Here is a 19,398-nt window from a genome sequence, read left to right as displayed (position 1 = left end):
ATATTTTGTCCTCAATTAATATATTCTGAAACTTAGGTGAAGAAGTATCACTGCCAAGCGCGTGCTGGTCTTAACACAGTCACTCACAATCCCTTTCATTCACGTTAGCAAGTTTATGGTTTGCATTCCCCTAAAACGTAATAGCTACAAAAATACTAATTGTTTTGGATTGAAAACGCTCGCCAAATATTAAGTCTGTCGGTACCAAATGCACAGTTTTTAGCCACCGACCTGCTCAATAAATTCACAGTCTGCCTATCCAATACTGTCCTCTATCGGCTGATACATAAACTACGTGAGCGTCTAGTCTCGCGTCAACATCTGTCACTATCCAGCTCTGAGACACATCTCCCACTTAACCGCCTCCAAGGCAGGATCGTTATACGGCGCTACGCCTCAGATGTAGGTTGCAGTGGGTACTGGGAGATGAAGAGGCTTGCACAGGATAGATTAGCATGGAGAGCTGCATCAAACCAGTCTCTGGACTGAAGATCACAACAACAACAATTGTCGAACTAGATCGCCCAAGGAACAACCGCTAATTTATTCTTAGCAGTTTTTTTCTTTTTTTTAGAACGATAAAAATGGCATGCTTGCAGAGAGAAGACGAGATTGAGGCGTCGACTGCTGTGAGCGGTGGTAGAGGGCGGCTGCTACTGTGCGAGAGGAGAGGGGCCAAGTTCGCGCGCGCCTGCAGGCTACACTGACGCTCGGTCCCCTGTGTTCTGTTGTGCAGGAGTGCCAGCGGCTTCCCGTGGCAGCAGCAACTACTACGGCAAACTCATCGGCCCCCTGACGGAGTACGCACACGGCATCCGAGGCACCGCCTACGCCGTCGACGAGTCCACGATATTCATCAAGGGCTTCTCCTACGACGGCACCGGCCCAGGTGAGTCTCCTCTCCAGTGTCCCTTGTCAGCTACTAATTCTCATCTAGCCACGCAAAATTAACAGTTGGCTGTACATCACTTTCCGAAACTGTTGAGAAGGTGATGCATTCTAGAATAGCATCCCACCTTGTAATAATATCCTCAGCAAATCACAGTTTGGGTTTCAGAAGAGTGCCCTCATTAGATTTTACGAACATTAAATACTTAAACAGGCCAGATTACTACTTTCTGCGATCTTTCTACGGCATTTAATTGTGTGAGTTACTGTGTTCTCCTAGATAAGTTAAAGTTTTATACGATTGATCGCATAGCCAACCAATGCATAATGTCATATCTGACGAAAAGAATGCAGAAAACTGTACTTGGTCACTAAAAAAAAATATAGTCCTTGGACGTGATTCTGATTGGAGAGAAATCACGCATGGGGGGGGGGGTTAATCAAGGCTCAGTCTTAGTCCCTCTATCGCTTCTCATATATGTTAATGATCTTCCGTCTAATGTACAACAATCAGATTTAGTTCTTTTTGCACATGACACTAGTATCGTAATCAGCCCAAGAATACATACAGAAACAGAAGAAATACTAAACAAATTTCTTAAAAGTCTTATAGACTGATTTTCTGCGAATTGTCTCTTTTTCAGTTTTAAAAAGACGCAACGTATTTAGCTCTGTACATCTACGGGTACTATACTAATGATAAGTATAACCCATTGTGAGGGAGTAATAAATAGGCTGGAAACTTCAACTCGAAAAAGCACACTTTTGAACTCCTAAAATACCTTAGTTCAACCAGATACACACTTAGAATCATTGCAAATCTTCGGGAGAGACAAATCAGTAAGCATATTTTGTTTCAGTAATGTCAAATGGAATAATGTTCTAGGGTAACTTATTTTTAATAAAGATGGTCTTCGTTTCTCAAAAACATGCTGTAATAATGATATGTAGTGTTCACCCACCAACTTCTTTTGGACCTCTTTTAAAGGTGTTGGACATTCTATTACTTAACAGTATATTTATTTCTTCATGAAGTTTGTTGCAAATAAACGAATAAAGTACAAAACGAACAGTAATGTACAAAATTGCAATGTCAGGAGGAAAAATGACATTCATTATTTCATAATTACGATCGTCTTCAACACAAAAAGGGGTACACAATGCTGCAAACAAAAATTTTTGATCACTTACCCAGTGATATAAAATGTCTGACAGACAGCAAAGTAAAATTTGAAAACAAACTGAGAAACTTTCTCAACTTGACAACTCCTATTTCGTTGAATAAAATCTGTTATTGTAATCTGTAAAAGGTGTTGAGCAGGAATTACTAACTCGCATCTGCATTTTTTCATATAGAAAGAATGTTCAGTGAATAATCAAATGTACAACTTAACTTGCAATAGGAATTTAAAGCTACTCGCACCATATCATTGCGAAATCATCCATGGAACATGAAAGTAACTAGCTAATTGAATGAGAATATGCAACACACCTATTTTTTAAATATTTTCTAATCAATTGATTCATTGTACACTCCTGGAAATGGAAAAAAGAACACATTGACACCGGTGTGTCAGACCCACCATACTTGCTCCGGACACTGCGAGGGGGCTGTACAAGCAATGATCACACGCACGGCACAGCGGACACACCAGGAACCGCGGTGTTGGCCGTCGAATGGCGCTAGCTGCGCAGCATTTGTGCACAGCCGCCGTCAGTGTCAGCCAGTTTGCCGTGGCATACGGAGCTCCATCGCAGTCTTTAACACTGGTAGCATGCCGCGACAGCGTGGACGTGAACCGTATGTGCAGTTGACGGACTTTGAGCGAGGGCGTATAGTGGGCATGCGCGAGGCCGGGTGGACGTACCACCGAATTGCTCAACACGTGGGGCGTGAGGTCTCCACAGTACATCGATGTTGTCGCCAGTGGTCGGCGGAAGGTGCACGTGCCCGTCGATCTGGGACCGGACCGCAGCGACGCACGGATGCACGCCAAGACCGTAGGATACTACGCAGTGCCGTAGGGGACCGCACCGCCACTTCCCAGCAAATTAGGGACACTGTTGCTCCTAGGGTATCGGCGAGGACCATTCGCAACCGTCTCCATGAAGCTGGGATACGGTCCCGCTCACCGTTAGGCCGTCTTCCGCTCACGCCCCAACATCGTGCAGCCCGCCTCCAGTGGTGTCGCGACAGGCGTGAATGAAGGGACGAATGGAGACGTTAGTCTTCAGCGATGAGAGTCGCTTCTGCCTTGGTGCCAATGATGGTCGTATGCGTGTTTGGCGCCGTGCAGGTGAGCGCCACAATCAGGACTGCATACGACCGAGGCACACAGGGTCAACACCCGGCATCATGGTATGAGGAGCGATCTCCTACACTGGTGATCCCCTCTGGTGATCGTCGAGGGGACACTGAATAGTGCACGGTACATCCAAACCGTCATCGAACCCATCGTTCTACCATTCCTAGACCGGCAAGGGAACTTGCTGTTCCAACAGGACAATGCACGTCCGCATGTATCCCGTGCTACCCAACGTGCTCTAGAAGGTGTAAGTCAACTATCCTGGCCAGCAAGATCTCCGGATCTGTCCCCCATTGAGCATGTTTGGGACTGGATGAAGCGTCGTCTCACGCGGTCTGCACGTCCAGCACGAACACTGGTCCAACTGAGGCGCCAGGTGGAAATGGCATGGCAAGCCGTTCCACAGGGCTACATCCAGCATCTCTACGATCGTCTCCATGGGAGAATAGCAGCCTGCATTGCTGCGAAAGGTGGATATACACTGTACTAGTGCCGACATTGTGCATGCTCTGTTGCCTGTGTCTATGTGCCTGTTGGTTCTGTCAGTGTGATCATGTGATGTATCTGACCCCAGGAATGTGTCAATAAAGTTTCCCCTTCCTGGGACAATGAATTCACGGTGTTCTTATTTCAATTTCCAGTAGTGTAGACAATTGTGAACCAGGTTCATCAGATCCTCCGGTTCTGCATTAAATTCGCACACAATTCTTATACGACTTGGATCGCTAGAAGTCGGTTGACTTCGGGTCAGTCGCTGCAAATATTGGCGATCTAAAAGCGCAGTACCTACACGTACAGTAACCATCATGAAATGAATGACTATCGAAGCAGTAAGCAATGTGTGAGGGGAAACGCAGATTGGTTCCCCAAATTTCCATTCTCCCTGGCTCCAATGGGCCGAGTTTTCTTCATCCGCTTTTCAAATCACTCTGAGATTTCGGCCAGCACTTCGTGAACAAATACTACATTTGGTTGGTTTTGTACTTTCGGAGCTGAACGAACTATTTTATGATTTTGATTTCTCATGATATGCAATATTTATTTCAGTTTCCGAGCGCCGGTAGGTTACACTGACGTGTGGTCCCTTGTTTTTACAGACACAGCCAACGTCAGTCAACACCATTTAACAACTCAGTCTTGCAAATGACTCCCCTGAGAGCTAGATCACTTCTGTTAGTGAACAAAATACGTGTAGCCTCTAAAGTAACAATAGATTTAACAAAATAAATTTCAGTTTTAAAATGGTTATTTAAAAATGTCACTCCACAATACAAATTAACACACTTTTTTTTATTTTTTGAATGAAATTACAAAATAAAAAAATACTTGGTATAGACAAACACACACATTTAAATCAAATATCGACAGTCTTAGCTCTCGACAGTATAAACGTACATACTTCAAGCATACGACTTGGAAATCATAAAATTTATTCACTAGTACCAGATCTCGAAAATGAACGGATTGATACCAGCAAAACGAAGCCCAATATCTCTAAAGACATTGCATCCTCAATAACAACACAGTTCCTCTACAATTTTATCTTCGTCCAAGTCCTTGATGAAAAATGTTACCGGCTGCCCTCAAGACCATCATTCTTGCGTGATTCATAGACACACAAATTGCCAATGTCCCACCAACTTTCAAATTTCATTACTGTCAAAGAGTTTCGATGTACAGGATGATTCAAAAGGAAGAACAGATTTCAATTCTGTATTACAGACAAGCTGTGAAAGAAAGAAACACACTGTGCGTGTCATTGGATAGAGGAAGGCTCAAGGTTTGTACGTTCGCGTAGACACTACACTATACGCTCAACATAAGCACCATGCATTGCTCAAGAAACATCGAAACGGTAGTCGATCTCATTCCACAAACGAATCAACAGTTATCTGTATTTTGAATCTACGGCTTCAATAATTCGATTTCTCAGATCCTAAAGACAATAGGTGGGCCAAAGTCTGTCCTTTATGTACCTCCACAGAAAAATATCACAAGGTGATATGGGAGGCGAAAGCAATGAACACGATCTTGTTGCTCATCTCTTTCAATCCATTGTTGTGGGATGGTGTAGTTAAGATAACGCACCACCTCAAGACGAAAGTAAGGCTCGGCGCCGTCATGTACACAAATGAAATTATTATAATCTTCGTGAACTTGAGGAAACAACCAATTATTCAGCACGTCCAAGTATGACATTCCTGTCACAGTTTCCTTCGCAAAAAAGAAAGGTCCATAAATTTTGTGAATAGAAATGGAACAAAACATTGTTATTTACGGTGAGTTTCATTCATGATTGATGACGACACAAGAATTTTTTGACCCAAGCTCTTACATTGTGGCTGTTTACACTACCCGATACCTGGAAACGTCGGTTATTCCGAAAAGTTACTTGTTCGGTAAAAGTGTCATCTGCCATATCCTAGAGGACTGAAATGCAAAATCGTGTCTTCTGTTATGGTCGCCGTGACGCAATTGCTGCAGTAACCGCAACTTGTACGGCTTCATATGCAGGTATCGTTTCAGTTTGACTAAGTTGAAGCTCCTGGTCTGTCCATCTTGTGGACTTCCGAGGACTTTGCGGGAACGCACCTCGGACACGCTCATTATTATTATCAGACGTGCGTGGCCGTCAGTGAATCTCCCCTTTGCATAAGCAGCCAACTTCCAAGAGTTTTTTAGGCCAGTCATGAGTTTGCTTCTGCAGAGGTGGTTTCTTGCTAAATGGAAGGCGGAATGCACGGTGCACTTGAATACTGGATTGACTTTGTGCAGATTCAAACACGCAAAATGATTTCTCTTGTGGCGTAGTCACTATGTTGCTACAAAAAAGCGCAGCTGTGTCAAAACTTTGAACCTTCCTCTCTCCAGTGACAAGCTCAATATGTTTCTGTCTTTCATAGTTCGTCTGTAAAAAGCATCTGAAATCTGTTCTTTCTTTTTGAATCTGTAGTTTTAGTTGTTTTATTCAAAGGCTGGAGAACAGTAATATGTGCTAGGGGGAAGACAAATAACAGACGAGCGAAAAAAGCAATGATTTAATTATGATAAAAAAATGGTTGAGGTTCCAAGTTAAAAATAAGGGTTCTCCCTTGTTTCCTTAACCGCTTTTCCAATAATAAAAAGGCAAAGACACACCGACTCTAATGCGCTCCTGATTCATAAAGCTCTATCCTATAATTCCAGTAATACTTATCATTAATTCCATAATTGTCAGTCTTAAGGCTTCGTGTGTCTTCCCCCACAAATATATTGAACATCGATGTAGATCTACCATTGGACACAAAACATAACACTAAATAGAATTGTTAGTTCAAGTCAATACGTTTCTCTGTCAGATGCTAACAAATACAGAAAGATCTATTGATTGTTTACGCTTGTTTAAAAGGCCAGCAGCTGATTTCAGCACAACCAAATGGAATGTAATCCATGTAAACCACTGAAAATTTATCACGCCGAAAGATCCACGAAGGTTCATCCTGTCTGCCAGACCAGGCTTCGAACTCTAAAAGTTACTTTCCACTAGAAACGCCCCTAGCGATTAATCTAAAAACCAGTAAGTGAGGGAATAAGAGTGGCCTATTGAGGTTTGAATCACGGTCCCTTGGGTTTATAGTTTGATTGTAACCCACATTATTTTCTTTTTTTATTCCTAAATCGGCCAGCAATTACGCTGTATAAATGATGGGTTCCTTACACTGGATAACTAGTCTTTTACGACAGACATCGCCCGTGTACACGTACGGCACAGACGTTACTCATATACCGTCCTCCCTGATTTCTCTGTCCCTCTCTTTCTCCCTCTATATCTTTCCATCTTCTATCTTCCCTTCTCTTTTCTCTCAGTCCTCCTCCCCCTTTCCCTGTCCATTTCCCCCTTCCCCTCTCTCTAGATGTCTCCTCCTCCTGCTCTCTTTGTTCATCTCCTCCTCCCCCCTTTTTCTATTCATCTCATCTTCGCCATTTGTCTAACCATCTCCTTCTCCCCCTCTTTCTGTCAGTATCCTCGTCTCTTTTGTTTTTCTCCAACTCCTCTTCCCTCTTCTCCTTTCCCATCTGCACACTGCCCCTCTCCATTTTCCACCTGCCTCCTAAATCTCCTTCCACCTCACTCTCACCATGTACTCTTCCTCCCTCTCTCTGTACTTCTCCTCTTTCCCCCCCCCCCCACTCTGTACATCTCCTCCTATCCCACTGACTGTCCATCCTCTCCTCCTACCTCTTTCTGCTCAGCTTCTTTTCTCCCACATCTCTCTGACTATCCCATCTTCCCCCCTCTCTCTCTGTGCATCTCCTCCTCCCCCTCTTTCTTTTTCACCTGGCCACTACCCCTCTGTGTTCCACCTATCTCTCCCCCAGCCCACTCTTCTTCTGTTCAGTTCCTCCTCCCCACCCTCTCTATCCTACTCTCACCTTTATATTCCTATCTCCTCCTACGCCTTTTTCTGTCCATCTTGGACTCTCTTCTCTCACTATCTACTCCTCTTCTCTCTCTCTCTCTCTCTCTCTCTCTCTCTCTCTCTCTCTCTCTCTCTCTCTCTCTCTCTCTCTCTCTCTCTCTGCTCAGGCAAGTACTGCACATATATGACCTGGGATTCAATCTGATACTACCTGAAACATACTTGTTGTGAATGGCAGCCTAGATGTCAGGGGCTACCAAACCTTTACATCCCCATCCTCACTCTTATGGGAACTAGGTGACTGTTACCCCTGCAGTAGTTCATCCCAGATAATAAGTAGTATGTGTACCAAATTTAATTGAAATGAATTCAGTAGTTTAGGAGAAGATGTGGAACATACACAAACATACATATATCAATTTTTGTGCATGCACATGACATGGTTTAAATTTTTTGGTATGTAAACGACACTCCTTGCTGACAGTATCGATTATTTCTATTGTGGCTACAATGGCTTTCAGTCTGAAGACTACTTGACACAGATGTCCATAGAAATTTATCCTTTACAAGGCTACTCATCTCTGTGCAATTTCTATGACCAACATCTATTTGAGCCTGCTAAGTGTAATCAAGCCACGGTGTCACTCCAGAATTTTCACCTTTTGTACTTCCCTCCATAACGAAATTAGTTATTCCTTAAAGCCTCAGGAAATTTCTCATTAACCTACACATTCGTTTAGTCACGTTCTGCAGTGATAGTCTTTTTCCCACTTCTGTTTAGTACGAATACAGCAGTTATTCGATCTACCCACCTTCCCTTTAGGATTCTCCTGAATCACCACATTTCCAGGATGCCCATTTTCTTCTTGTCTGTACTGCCATGTTTAACACTTTCAGTGCTCTGTCAAATTCTTCTCGCAGTATCCTAATACACTGGATATAGATATGTTTATACTATGAAATTAAACATTCACTCACATAGTCGTTCTTCATAAGGGAAGTTAAAGGATCCAGTTCATGTCTTCCAGGGAACTTTTCAGCTCTGATCGTGCTATAGTGAAGTGTTTAGAAAGTTCACCAAACAAAGATCTTGAGGTATTCTAAACTTAACACTGGGAGACATACAGTTAAATCGAATGCGCCCACTGCTGAACAGAAAGCGGTCTTATTTCACATATCGCTCAAAATCAAAGCAAGAAATTTCTGCATCCATAGATACATATTTTCGGTGTGAAGCGACCTTGGGGTCTTCTCCCATTCCCGTCTGCACAACACAATTAGGGGAAGCTTGTCGTTGTCCATTGTGTGATGTACGTATTATCCTCTAATCCGTGTTAAGCTATTGTTTTTAATCAGGTGCGGCTCAGATACGACTCACGACCCGCCCTATTAGTTTCAATTACGATTCTACCAGCACTTCTCTGAAATTTATCAAACTTCTCGTAAGATCTCCTGCACGCCTCGCTGGACTAGCATCTCTTAGCACTGTATGTCCCAGATGACTTAATCACAGTCTGACCCTTGTTTCTAGAATACATTTGAAGGCAAGTGTCGCCACACAATTTTGATCTACCAGGTACTTTCGCAAACGGTTACTCTCTGCTACAAGACGACAGATTAATTCTTGAAACAAACTCAAGGGTATGGGTAAGCCATTTTTCCGCGGTTCTTCTTTCGTCCATTGAACTATTAGTCCCGTCAAAGAAGGAAAATTGAGGGGAATAAATCGTGTAGTCGCAAATTTTTATACAGCGATAGGAAGGAGAGTTATGAACAACATACTAAAAATCCTAATCGGTGGGATGTGAGAGCTGGGATTGGGGCGTTAAAAAGCCCCTTTTTTATGTTTTCCTTGAATATCTCGAAAATCGCGGCTTCTGGCGAAACTTTTTGCCAGTTGAAAATTAAACTACATTAAATTTCCTTTGAAAGGATCCGATTCATTTTTAACTGGGATTAACAGTTTCCGCTTTTCAGAGGGTAGAAAATACGCACGTTATTAAAAATGATCTTTTAATGGTATAAAAATTAAGATTTACTCTTAAATGAAGTAGGTTAAGAACAAATATTAAAGATGTATATTACGCCTAACAGCAGGAGAGCGGTATTACTGTATTAACTGCGTCTGGGGAGTGTAATAGGGGGAAAGGGGAAGGAACACATTTTACATAAACGCTCACTTAACAGTTGCAAATAAGCACTCATTTAATAAACAGAAAATAACTCCAGTGTATAAACACCAACTCAGTGAAGTTATTTTGATCTACTAGTGAAAAGAACTGCACAGGAAATTCTGGAGGGGGGGGGGGGCAGAATCTGTCTGCATAACGAAAAGCGAGCAGCGCTGGTGATGGGGGAAGCTGCCTTTCCGGGAAGAACGCTACGGTCGCCTTATCGGGTGACTAACGATCAGTTTCCCTCTAGCAGTGCAGAACAGTGTGCAGAGTTGAAGCAAATTCTCCCCATATGCACTTCTTCCGTTAGTGTTATTAGTAACTCATGCCTGTAATCGATGAGTGTTAATGCACTTTTCAGAAAATAAATTCCCCCTGCCACGTGTTGAAGCAAAGCAAGCGCTGTATCATGTATAAGATACAGAGGCGAGCGAGTGCACGGGACTTACCCTAGTTCACTGCTAGTAGCGTCACGTCATCGTAACGCGCCTGCATATAGTATTGCACCACATATAACATAAAAGTAAAAATTAAGATTTGTGTGTAAAACTTTGTTAAAGTATAGTTCTATGTAATAATGTTTCAGGTAACAAATCTTAATGTTATAAAATTAGTAGTTTACGTAAAATTCACGTTTTGAAAGAAAAATAGGAGGCGCTAAATAATGACGCTAGGAAGCCAAAATTTGGTGAGAAGGTGCAGTAAGAAGTCATTAATGAGTGGTGCTGGTTTCCAAAACCATAAAACTAAAATTGACTCCAGAATCCGCGTTTTTCGGAAAAATCAGAGGCGCGAAATAATAGAGCTACAATATTGAAAATTGGTAGGATGCTTCAGTTCACCCTAATAATAATAATGGAAATACCACAATCAGTTACCTCTTCTAGTTTTTTAGTAATTTAGTAAAAACTACTTTTGTGAGTAAAATGTACATAAGCATTATAGATTAAGTACTTTAAATTTTAATGATAAAACAAATTCTTTAAGACCAATGATCAGATAGGACAATTAACAAAGCTACACCAAGTTTTAGTCTTGTAGCATAATTAACAGCTGATACAAGTCTTGATAAAGCTATGGTTCAGAGGTAACAATCTACCGTTAGTTCCATTGTAAAAATTCTAGAGAGTAAAGTTTTAATTTTAGCGGGCTGAGATTTTCTACGTGCTTCTGTACTGCTCAGATGTATGTATACAAAAATTGAGAAGTTTGTAAAGCTATTATTAAATGTGATATTTAAGATTATGTGCCTGAGATAGCGATCATTTGGAGGCTGCAGGCATCTGCATAGGAACGGAAAGAACAGATGCTCTCTTGGCGGTACGCGCCGGAGCTATATAAAAAGAGCGGCAGAGGCAGTAGGAAGCTCACTCCGCATTAGACCAACGCCTAGTCCACGCGAGCTTAACGTCCGATCGCGCCTCGCCTCGGGTGACGTCATAGCGGGCTGTGACATGCGCGTACTTAGCAATGTAAACGGACATTGAAAATCGCGAGGACTGTACACCGTCCTGGATCGTTTAGACTTCGGTAACAAACTGTTATTGTGCCGTCCGTGTGAAGTATAATTCCGCGTGGCAAGTGGTGACTAACTCCACTTTTAAGGCGAGCATTAATTTTTTTTTTTTAACATTATTGCGAACTATTAATAGAGCACCGTTAGTTAGAGTAATGAACTATTCGGGAGGAACTTGCTGTAGAAGTCGCCTCTGAACTATTAAACGATTGGCTGAATTAACAATATTTAATGTCTTTAGCATTTTCAGAAGTTTCGAGTAATTTGTGTGAGCCTTTAAGATAATAAAATCTTGTTTGGAACTTTAAATTTTATTGAAGCAGCCCTAATCCCGTGAAGAACTATGGATATTTTTCGTTTAGCTGGGCTGTACAGGAATGTGGCCGTGCAGACTGGGAACTAAGGTCAGTAAGTTTCCCTTCGCTTTCTGACTGGCCACCAAATTAGTTGCCAGGCTCGCGTGATTTAAGGTGGCAATGTTCAACTTTCATTCAACATTAAACAACGACTTCTTCGCCGTCCCACATATGTTGCATCGGCAATAGTCTGTTACGTGAAATGAACATTCAAACAACTCATTCGACAAACTTCTTCGCCGCCCCACAGTGTGCACACAGCATCACCAGTGATTCATAAGGCGCGCTGCGAAGGATTGGTATAAGTTTGAGAATCACACTGTACTTGCTTGTTGTGATGTTTTGGAGTACAAAGAGTAGGGAATCACCAGCTCTCTCTTCAATTTGCAGACCTATGAAGGAGGGAAGTGCATGACCAAAACTTGGTGACCTATCTTCCCTCGCGCTCCTACACTCAACCCTCTCCCCCTTCCAACCTGTTACACTCTCACAACAAAATTCATCCCTTAATGCGGCTCTACTGCAGTTAGACGTGGTATTAAAATTTACCATTTTTCTTTTAACCCACTTCATTTAACAAACGTTATTTTTATACCATTAAAACAGTATTTTAATAATGGGCCATTTTTCATCTCTTAGCCCTAGCTAAGAAAAATGAATGGGGGCTTTTTTTACAGGAAACTGAATGTTTTACTGGGAAACGTTTCCGCTAGGGGCCGCGATTTTCGAGATATTCGAGAAAAACATAAAAAATGACCTTTAAGCGTTTAAGCGTCGTTTCTCCCAACGCTCATACCGTACCCATTAGGATTTTTTGTATGTTGTTCATGACTCTCCCTCCTTCCACTATAAAAAAATTTGCGGGTATATGATTTTATCCCCTATTCGACCTTTTTTTGGTCTTTGTTGACTGGGCTATATATGGCAGCCATAAGTTCCTCGCCAGTTCTTTTTAATGAATGTGTTCCATTATTCAATCGTTTTTCGTTAACACTATTATTTTTTTGTCTTTGTGAATGTTGTTATTGCATTTTACCAGAGAACTTCACTTTCTACTGTTCCAAAGGTTCTTTCCAGGCGCTTCTGGCCTTCTTACATTCTCATTACATTTCCAGCCCAAATATTTTTGTTCTGTCTTATGTCATTCGCAGTGCTGCATTGGAGAATTGATTTTTCACTTGGTACGATCAAAGATCTTTTTCAGGAGCTCCCCTTAGAACGCTGCTGAATTTTGTTCATCTGGACTTATGCATGCTTATTTGACTACTTATTTGTGTTGAAGAAGACTGAAAGACTAAGACTCATATTTTGTGGTTTTGTCCAAATTACGGCTTTCTCAGTATGCCACCAAGATTATAATTATGGTCTACAAGCAGCTAATTGCACTGCGTTTCGTCTTATTTCACTTCTGTTGCATTCATAAAAGATGTTTCCCCAAATGTGTGAAGTTTTCTTTTCGTCTGGAAGTCAAATGGTTGACTCTCAGATGCATGCTATATTGCTCGCATTACTGATACCCACATGTCGTTTTACCTTCCTCACAACGTGTAATCTGTTTTTAATGTGATGTTTATGCGTATGCTATCTTTGTAAATGAGGTTTTTTCCATTTCCATTGATTAAGCCAACGTCGTCTAGAAGGAAGAGAAGAATCCGTATTACTGTGTCTACCTGTTTTGTCTATTTTATTTTCTTTTTCTTAGAGTTGATTCATGTCCGTTTTTCTGGGTCTATAAAGTTTCTGATTTCAAAGTTATTGATTTCGAAAATTATTGTCGTTAACACAGCATTCATTATTCACTTTATTTCAATTACTTCTGTACTGTCCTATATTTATTTACGAATTTTCTTCTCCAAAAGGGGAATTCGTTTATTGACGTTTTCCGTTTCCATGTAATTCGTTTACTGACATTCCCTATTTTCCCCGATACCTGTGCTCATTATTGAGCAATGTCTTTTAACTGTATTTCACCTACCACCACTAATTCCCATTCTATATTTAATTTTAGACTGAATGAATATCTCGAAAAAGATTTGTTAGACCTTGAATTATATGCCTTCTATTGATATAACTGATCTAATGATCGAAGTTACGTTACTTAGAGGCTGTGTGAAAGTACTTGTTTACAAGTATTTTCCCTGCCTTTCTTTGATCTCTTTCAGTCTCATACAGCTTTCCATAAATGCCACAATTCATCTTTTTTTTTAGTTTACTTAGGTTTAGTACCGGAAATTTCAGATGGTAGGGTCTACTAGAAATAAACACTGTTTGCATTTTCCTTCTGTATTTTCGACTAGACTCGGGAATAATGTGGTTCAAATCTCCGTGCTAGACACTAAAGACGGAAGATCAGGCTTTAACAACCCGTCAACTCGAAGTCATATGAGATGGAGCAATTGATTGGGTGAACAATGATCTCGGATTAATAGGGCTGTACCTTTATTTAGTGGAGATGACACCTTCAGCTGTATTTTATTTGTAGTCTGTAACATTATACTGTCTTCAGGCCCCTGAAAGTAAACTTATCTTTTGTCATAACTGTAAAAATTCACTATCAAACTGTCTATTGTGACTTAAAATTCATCATACATTACAACCTTTTAAGCACCTTCATTTGAAACCCTGAGTGCGAAATTTGAGCTAGTGATAGGATTAAAATTAGGCATTACAGGAATTAGATTTGACTCTTCTTAAAGGATAAGAAATGTGTTGTTTTACCTCTGCTCATGTCAACCTTACGTCTCAGAATTCAGCAGCGCAAAGTTAACAACACAGTGTAAGTTTGCTAATGATGCATTGTGTTTCAGACGCGTTCTTCTGGGTCGGCAACACGTCCAGACCTTCGCCTGACGGCTACATCGTACCATACCCAGACGACTACAAAGGCAGGTGAGTGCTGCCACCGGCGTACAAGTATGCTCCTTGATTATAATAAAGCACTGCTGTTATTGACTGTAGTGATAGCTCCTACAAAGCCTGAATCAAACTGTGACTTCTCAGTGACATACAGGTTTGTTTTCCGATATTTCTCGAAAATCTTGTAGTGGGGAGTTCGTTTGTATTTTGTTTTATCACTTGAAATAAAGAAACTGCAAATGTCAGGAAAACTATATATTCCGTCGGGGCAAAGTACACTGGCGCTCTTTCCGTGTTTCATTTCAGCCTTTACCGTGACGACTTGAAGTGGAACCCTATACACTGTAGAAATCTCATGTTGTTGCCATGACTTATGGAATGACCCTCGTAACTAATAACTAGCTGCTGCTTTTAGACATCACTATGTCGAGATATCTCACTTCTAAACCTTTACTCAGGATTTTGTAAGCATAACTAGTAACTAATTCCTGCTTTTAGATCTCACTATACCATAATATCTCACTTTTGTCCTCTTATTCATGGTTTTATTAACGTTTTTTATTCACCATATGCTTTCTTTCATTAGTTGCGTCCAAGCGATGAACGCATTTGAACTTAGGAAGCACATCCTCTCCTCCCTATTTATGCTCATTGCTGTCATTATTATTATTATTATTATTATTATTATTATTATCAATGATAGTTAATTTTAGTTTCGCTGTTATTAGTTCCTAGTCCGTATTCTTAATCCAAACTACCGTGGAAGCATGCATAATTATATTTAAAATCATATTTTCAGTTACGTTATTTTTTCGCTTCTTATTTACTTTACCAACTAAGATCACGTAACGCTTTCAGTTCCTTTTCGTTTTCGTTGTTTCCTATTTTTCCAGTACAGCGGTATCTTTTCCCCACATTGCTCTTTTCTTTCTTTTGAAAATATTGTTCCCAATTTATTTCTTCTGCCTTGAAAGCATTCCAGATTTAGAATTTTGTTCTTAAAACCGTTTATTTGCCTTATTCTTTAATTTTTTAAATCCTTTTCATGTTTCCATAACCCACACCACTGTTGACTTCTTTCTCCATAAATAGGATAAGTCCGGGAGAGATGAATCGCTTTTTTCAGAATAAAATTTGTGTGTTTTCAGCTTTTTTGACTACTGGCAGCATGTTAGTGTAGATTGTCACATAAACGTAAGTGAAATATATTTCTGAAGCACTGCCGCTTATAATACAGGAGATAATAAAATGAAAACATACGTGAGTGGTCCATATCACCCATAGGCGTATAGGTGAGACGGACAATTGTACTGGGAGACATGAACCATGTAAAAATGGCTGTACATAAAGAAAAGAGTCAATTAAAATTTCATATTTTTGTTTAGAATATGTTGTTAAGATTACAGGCTTGTACTAATAAATATTTTAGTCTAGAACAATTTCATTAGTTTAATATAAATCTTCATTGAACATTGGCGTTTCTAGTGAGTTGTTAGTTTTGTTCAGGTATTATCCTATCTTTCTCTCTGTGTAGCAGTTACAATTTTTATCAAATGTTGGCCATCCCGACAGTCAACACACGGAATCCAATCACAATTTTTATTAGTTCCGTTATGGATTTCACCACAGCCAACACATTCATCCTCATGTCATTCATCAAAAATATTTTCGCAATTTTCTACATCGTCTGCACCTGACGAACACGGTGTGTTATTTGAACTATTTTTGTTATTGGGCTTCTTCGGTCTGTTTTTGTCTTTACTAGTACTTCCCGTCGGTGATATTTTTCTGTCTTTTTTCTATTTCCTTTCTCCTCTTATCCCTCACAGTTTCGATATTTTCAGCAGAGTTTAGCCTTTTTGACACAGTTCCTGCCATCCTCTTAATATTCATGTTTTTATCAATAGAAGGAATAAGTGGTATTTCTTCCAAAAAATTTGTTTGTGTTCGCTTGGGAGCAGTCGGTTTTGAGGCTGTAATCTTGAAATCTTTAGGTTTAGTAGGAGTGGAGTCTGACGTTGTGTCAGTGAAGGAATTTGACTTGCGCAGATAACTCGGCTCTTTTGATGTGCTTGGGATCAGTAGGTCTTTGTTTTGAGCTTTGAAGTGGTTGGTTGCCCTGTGTGTGAGATCCTGCTCTTCCATTTGTTGGCACAGACATATCTTCTGAAAAATTTGTATATTATGAGACTGCGACCGCCTTCATTGGAAATATTGCACGTTGAAGGTAAAATTTAATTGTGCTCTATGTCTCTCAAATTAAAACAAGTGGTCCATCTCTCCCAAATACATCTCTTCCGATTGTCTGGGCGAGATAAACCACCCCGACTTCTGTCTGTAGGCAGAAACCTTGATGGTTATTTTATTTTAGCTTATTGCCTACACATTTGTCAAGCTGGCTGTAAAAAAACTGCATCAATGTTGTGCAAACTAACCATTAATATTAAAGTCATATAACTACGTGATAAAGCTTACCGGCTTACCAGAAGAGAGAATGTGATATCTCTTCAGAATTAACACGGAAATGATATCAACATTTCTGCACCACGTATGTTGACAAAAGAGCTTGCTCGCAAGCAGTGGAAGCTGCTCTCTAGCGGCACATTCGTGAAATACGCCACTGGTCCTTCTCACACAGTGGTCCAACTCTTCCGGACTCAGCCTACAGGAATACTTGTTTCATTGGCCTCTTCTCATTCTTTCGGTAGAGGTGCCCAAGGAAGGTTAACCTTTGCTTTATCATTATGCCTGATATTTTCTCCGCATTTTCATAGATCTCTTGATTACTTCTTATTTTCCCACCATCTGTAGTTTGTGTCGCAGTCTTTATTTTTCCAATAATCCGTCTTCCATTGTTTCTGTTCTCTCCAGTTTATAGTTCTACATCTAGTTGTACATCTACATAGACGCTCCCTAAACCACCGCATGGTGCGTGGCGGAGGGTACCATGTGCCACTATCAGTCATTCCCTTCCCTGTTCCACTCGAAAACAGAGCGAGGGAAAACGACTATATATATGCCTGCGAACGAGCACCTACGTGATTACTCTGTAATTCACAGTTAAGTTCCTGGCAGAGGGTTCGTTAAGCACACACATTCTGGTCTTACAAAAAATGGTTCAAATGGCTCTGAGCACTATGGGACTCAACTGCTGTGGTCATTAGTCCCCTAGAACTTAGAACTACTTAAACCTAACTAACCTAAGGACATCACACACATCCATGCCCGAGGCAGGATTCGAACCTGCGACCGTAGCAGTCGCACGGTTCCGGACTGCGCGCCTAGAACCGCGAGACCACCGCGGCCGGCTCTGGTCTTACAACTGTGGTATAGAATTTTAGTTTTGTATATTTAGATATGTATTTCTTGTTGTAAATATTTTTATCAGGCCACTTGCTTTTTCCATTTCATTAACTTTTACATTATTGCAAATTTTTTATAGTCCCTTCTGCTTTAAGGTTGGTTAAAGATACACTACTGGCCATTAAAATTGCTACACCACGAAGATGATGTGCTACAGACGCGAAATTTAACCGACAGGAAGAAGATGCTGTGATATGCAAATGATTAGCTTTTCAGAGCATTCACACAAGGTTGGCGCCGGTGGCGACACCTACAACGTGCTGACATGAGGAAAGTTTCCAACCGATTTCTCATACACAAACAGCAGTTGACCGGCGCTGCCTGGTGAAACGTTATTGTGATGCCTCGTACCATCACGTTTCCGACTTTGATAAAGCTCGGATTGTAGCGTATCGCGATTGCCTTTCATCGTATCGCGACATTGGACAGATCCAATGACTGTTAGCAGAATATGGAATCGGTGGGTTCACGAAGGTAATACGGAACGCCGTGCTGGATCCCAACGGCCTCGTATCACTAGCAGTCGACATGACACGCATCTTATCCGCATGGCTGTAACGGATCGTGCAGCCACGTCTCGAGCCCTGAGTCAACAGATGGGGACGTTTGCAAGACAACAACCATCTGCACGAACAGTTTGACGTCGTTTGCACCAGCATGGACTATCAGCTCGGAGACCATGGCTGCGGTTACCCTTGACGCTGCATCACTGACAGAAGCGCCTGCGATGGTATACTCAACGACGGACCTTTGTGCAAGAATTGCAAAACGTCATATTTTCGGATGAATCCAGGTTTTGTTTACAGCATCATGATGGTCGTATCCGTGTCTGGTGACATCGCGGTGAACGCACATTGGAAGCGTGTATTCGTCATCGCAATACTAGCGTATCACAAGGCGTGATGGTATGAGGTGCCATTGGTTACACATCTCGGCCACCTCTTTTCGCATTGTCGGCACTTTGAACAGTGGACGTTACATTTCAGATGTGTTACGACCCATGGCTCTACCCTTCATTCGCTCCCTGCAAAACTCTACATTTCAGCAGGATAATGTACTACCGCATGTTCCAGGTCTTGTACGGGCCTTTCTGGATACATAAAATGTTCAACTGCTGCCCTGGTCAGCACATTCTCCAGATCTCTCACCAAGCGAAAACATCTGGTCAATGGTGGCCGAGCAACTGGCTCGTCACAATACGCCAGTCACTACTCTTGACGAACTGTGGTATCGTGTTGAAGCTGCATGGGCAGCTGTACGTGTACACGCCATCCAAGCTCTGTTTGACTCAATGCCCAGGCGTATCAAGGCCGTTATTAAGGCCAGAGGTGATTGGTCTGGGTACTAATTTCTCAGGATCTATGCACCCAAATTGCGTGAAAATGTAATCACATGTCAGTTCTAGTATAATGTATTTGTCCAATGAATACCCGTTTATCATCTGCATTTCGTCTTGGTGTAGCAATTTTAATGTCCAGTAGTGTATTTAAAATTACTAACTCCATCTGTTTTGGCTATTTGTGTTATGACGTATTTTGG

At 41.2% G+C, this 19,398-nt stretch overlaps 1 protein-coding gene across 1 annotated transcript in view; it reads left to right on the top strand.

Annotated features, from left to right (window-relative positions):
- The window catches only part of LOC126355813 (protein Skeletor, isoforms B/C), a 647,689-nt gene that overhangs the window by 400,305 nt on the left and 227,986 nt on the right, over positions 1 to 19,398 (top strand). Inside the window, exons 2-3 of the mRNA XM_050006254.1 lie at positions 737 to 889; positions 14,448 to 14,529. Coding sequence (XP_049862211.1) covers positions 737 to 889; positions 14,448 to 14,529 — 235 coding nt within the window. The remainder of the gene's footprint in view (positions 1 to 736; positions 890 to 14,447; positions 14,530 to 19,398) is intronic.

The sequence above is a fragment of the Schistocerca gregaria genome, chromosome 3 (assembly GCF_023897955.1).
Source record: "Schistocerca gregaria isolate iqSchGreg1 chromosome 3, iqSchGreg1.2, whole genome shotgun sequence".
NCBI lineage: Eukaryota > Metazoa > Arthropoda > Insecta > Orthoptera > Acrididae > Schistocerca > Schistocerca gregaria.
This window is presented reverse-complemented; position numbering and strand designations above follow the sequence as displayed.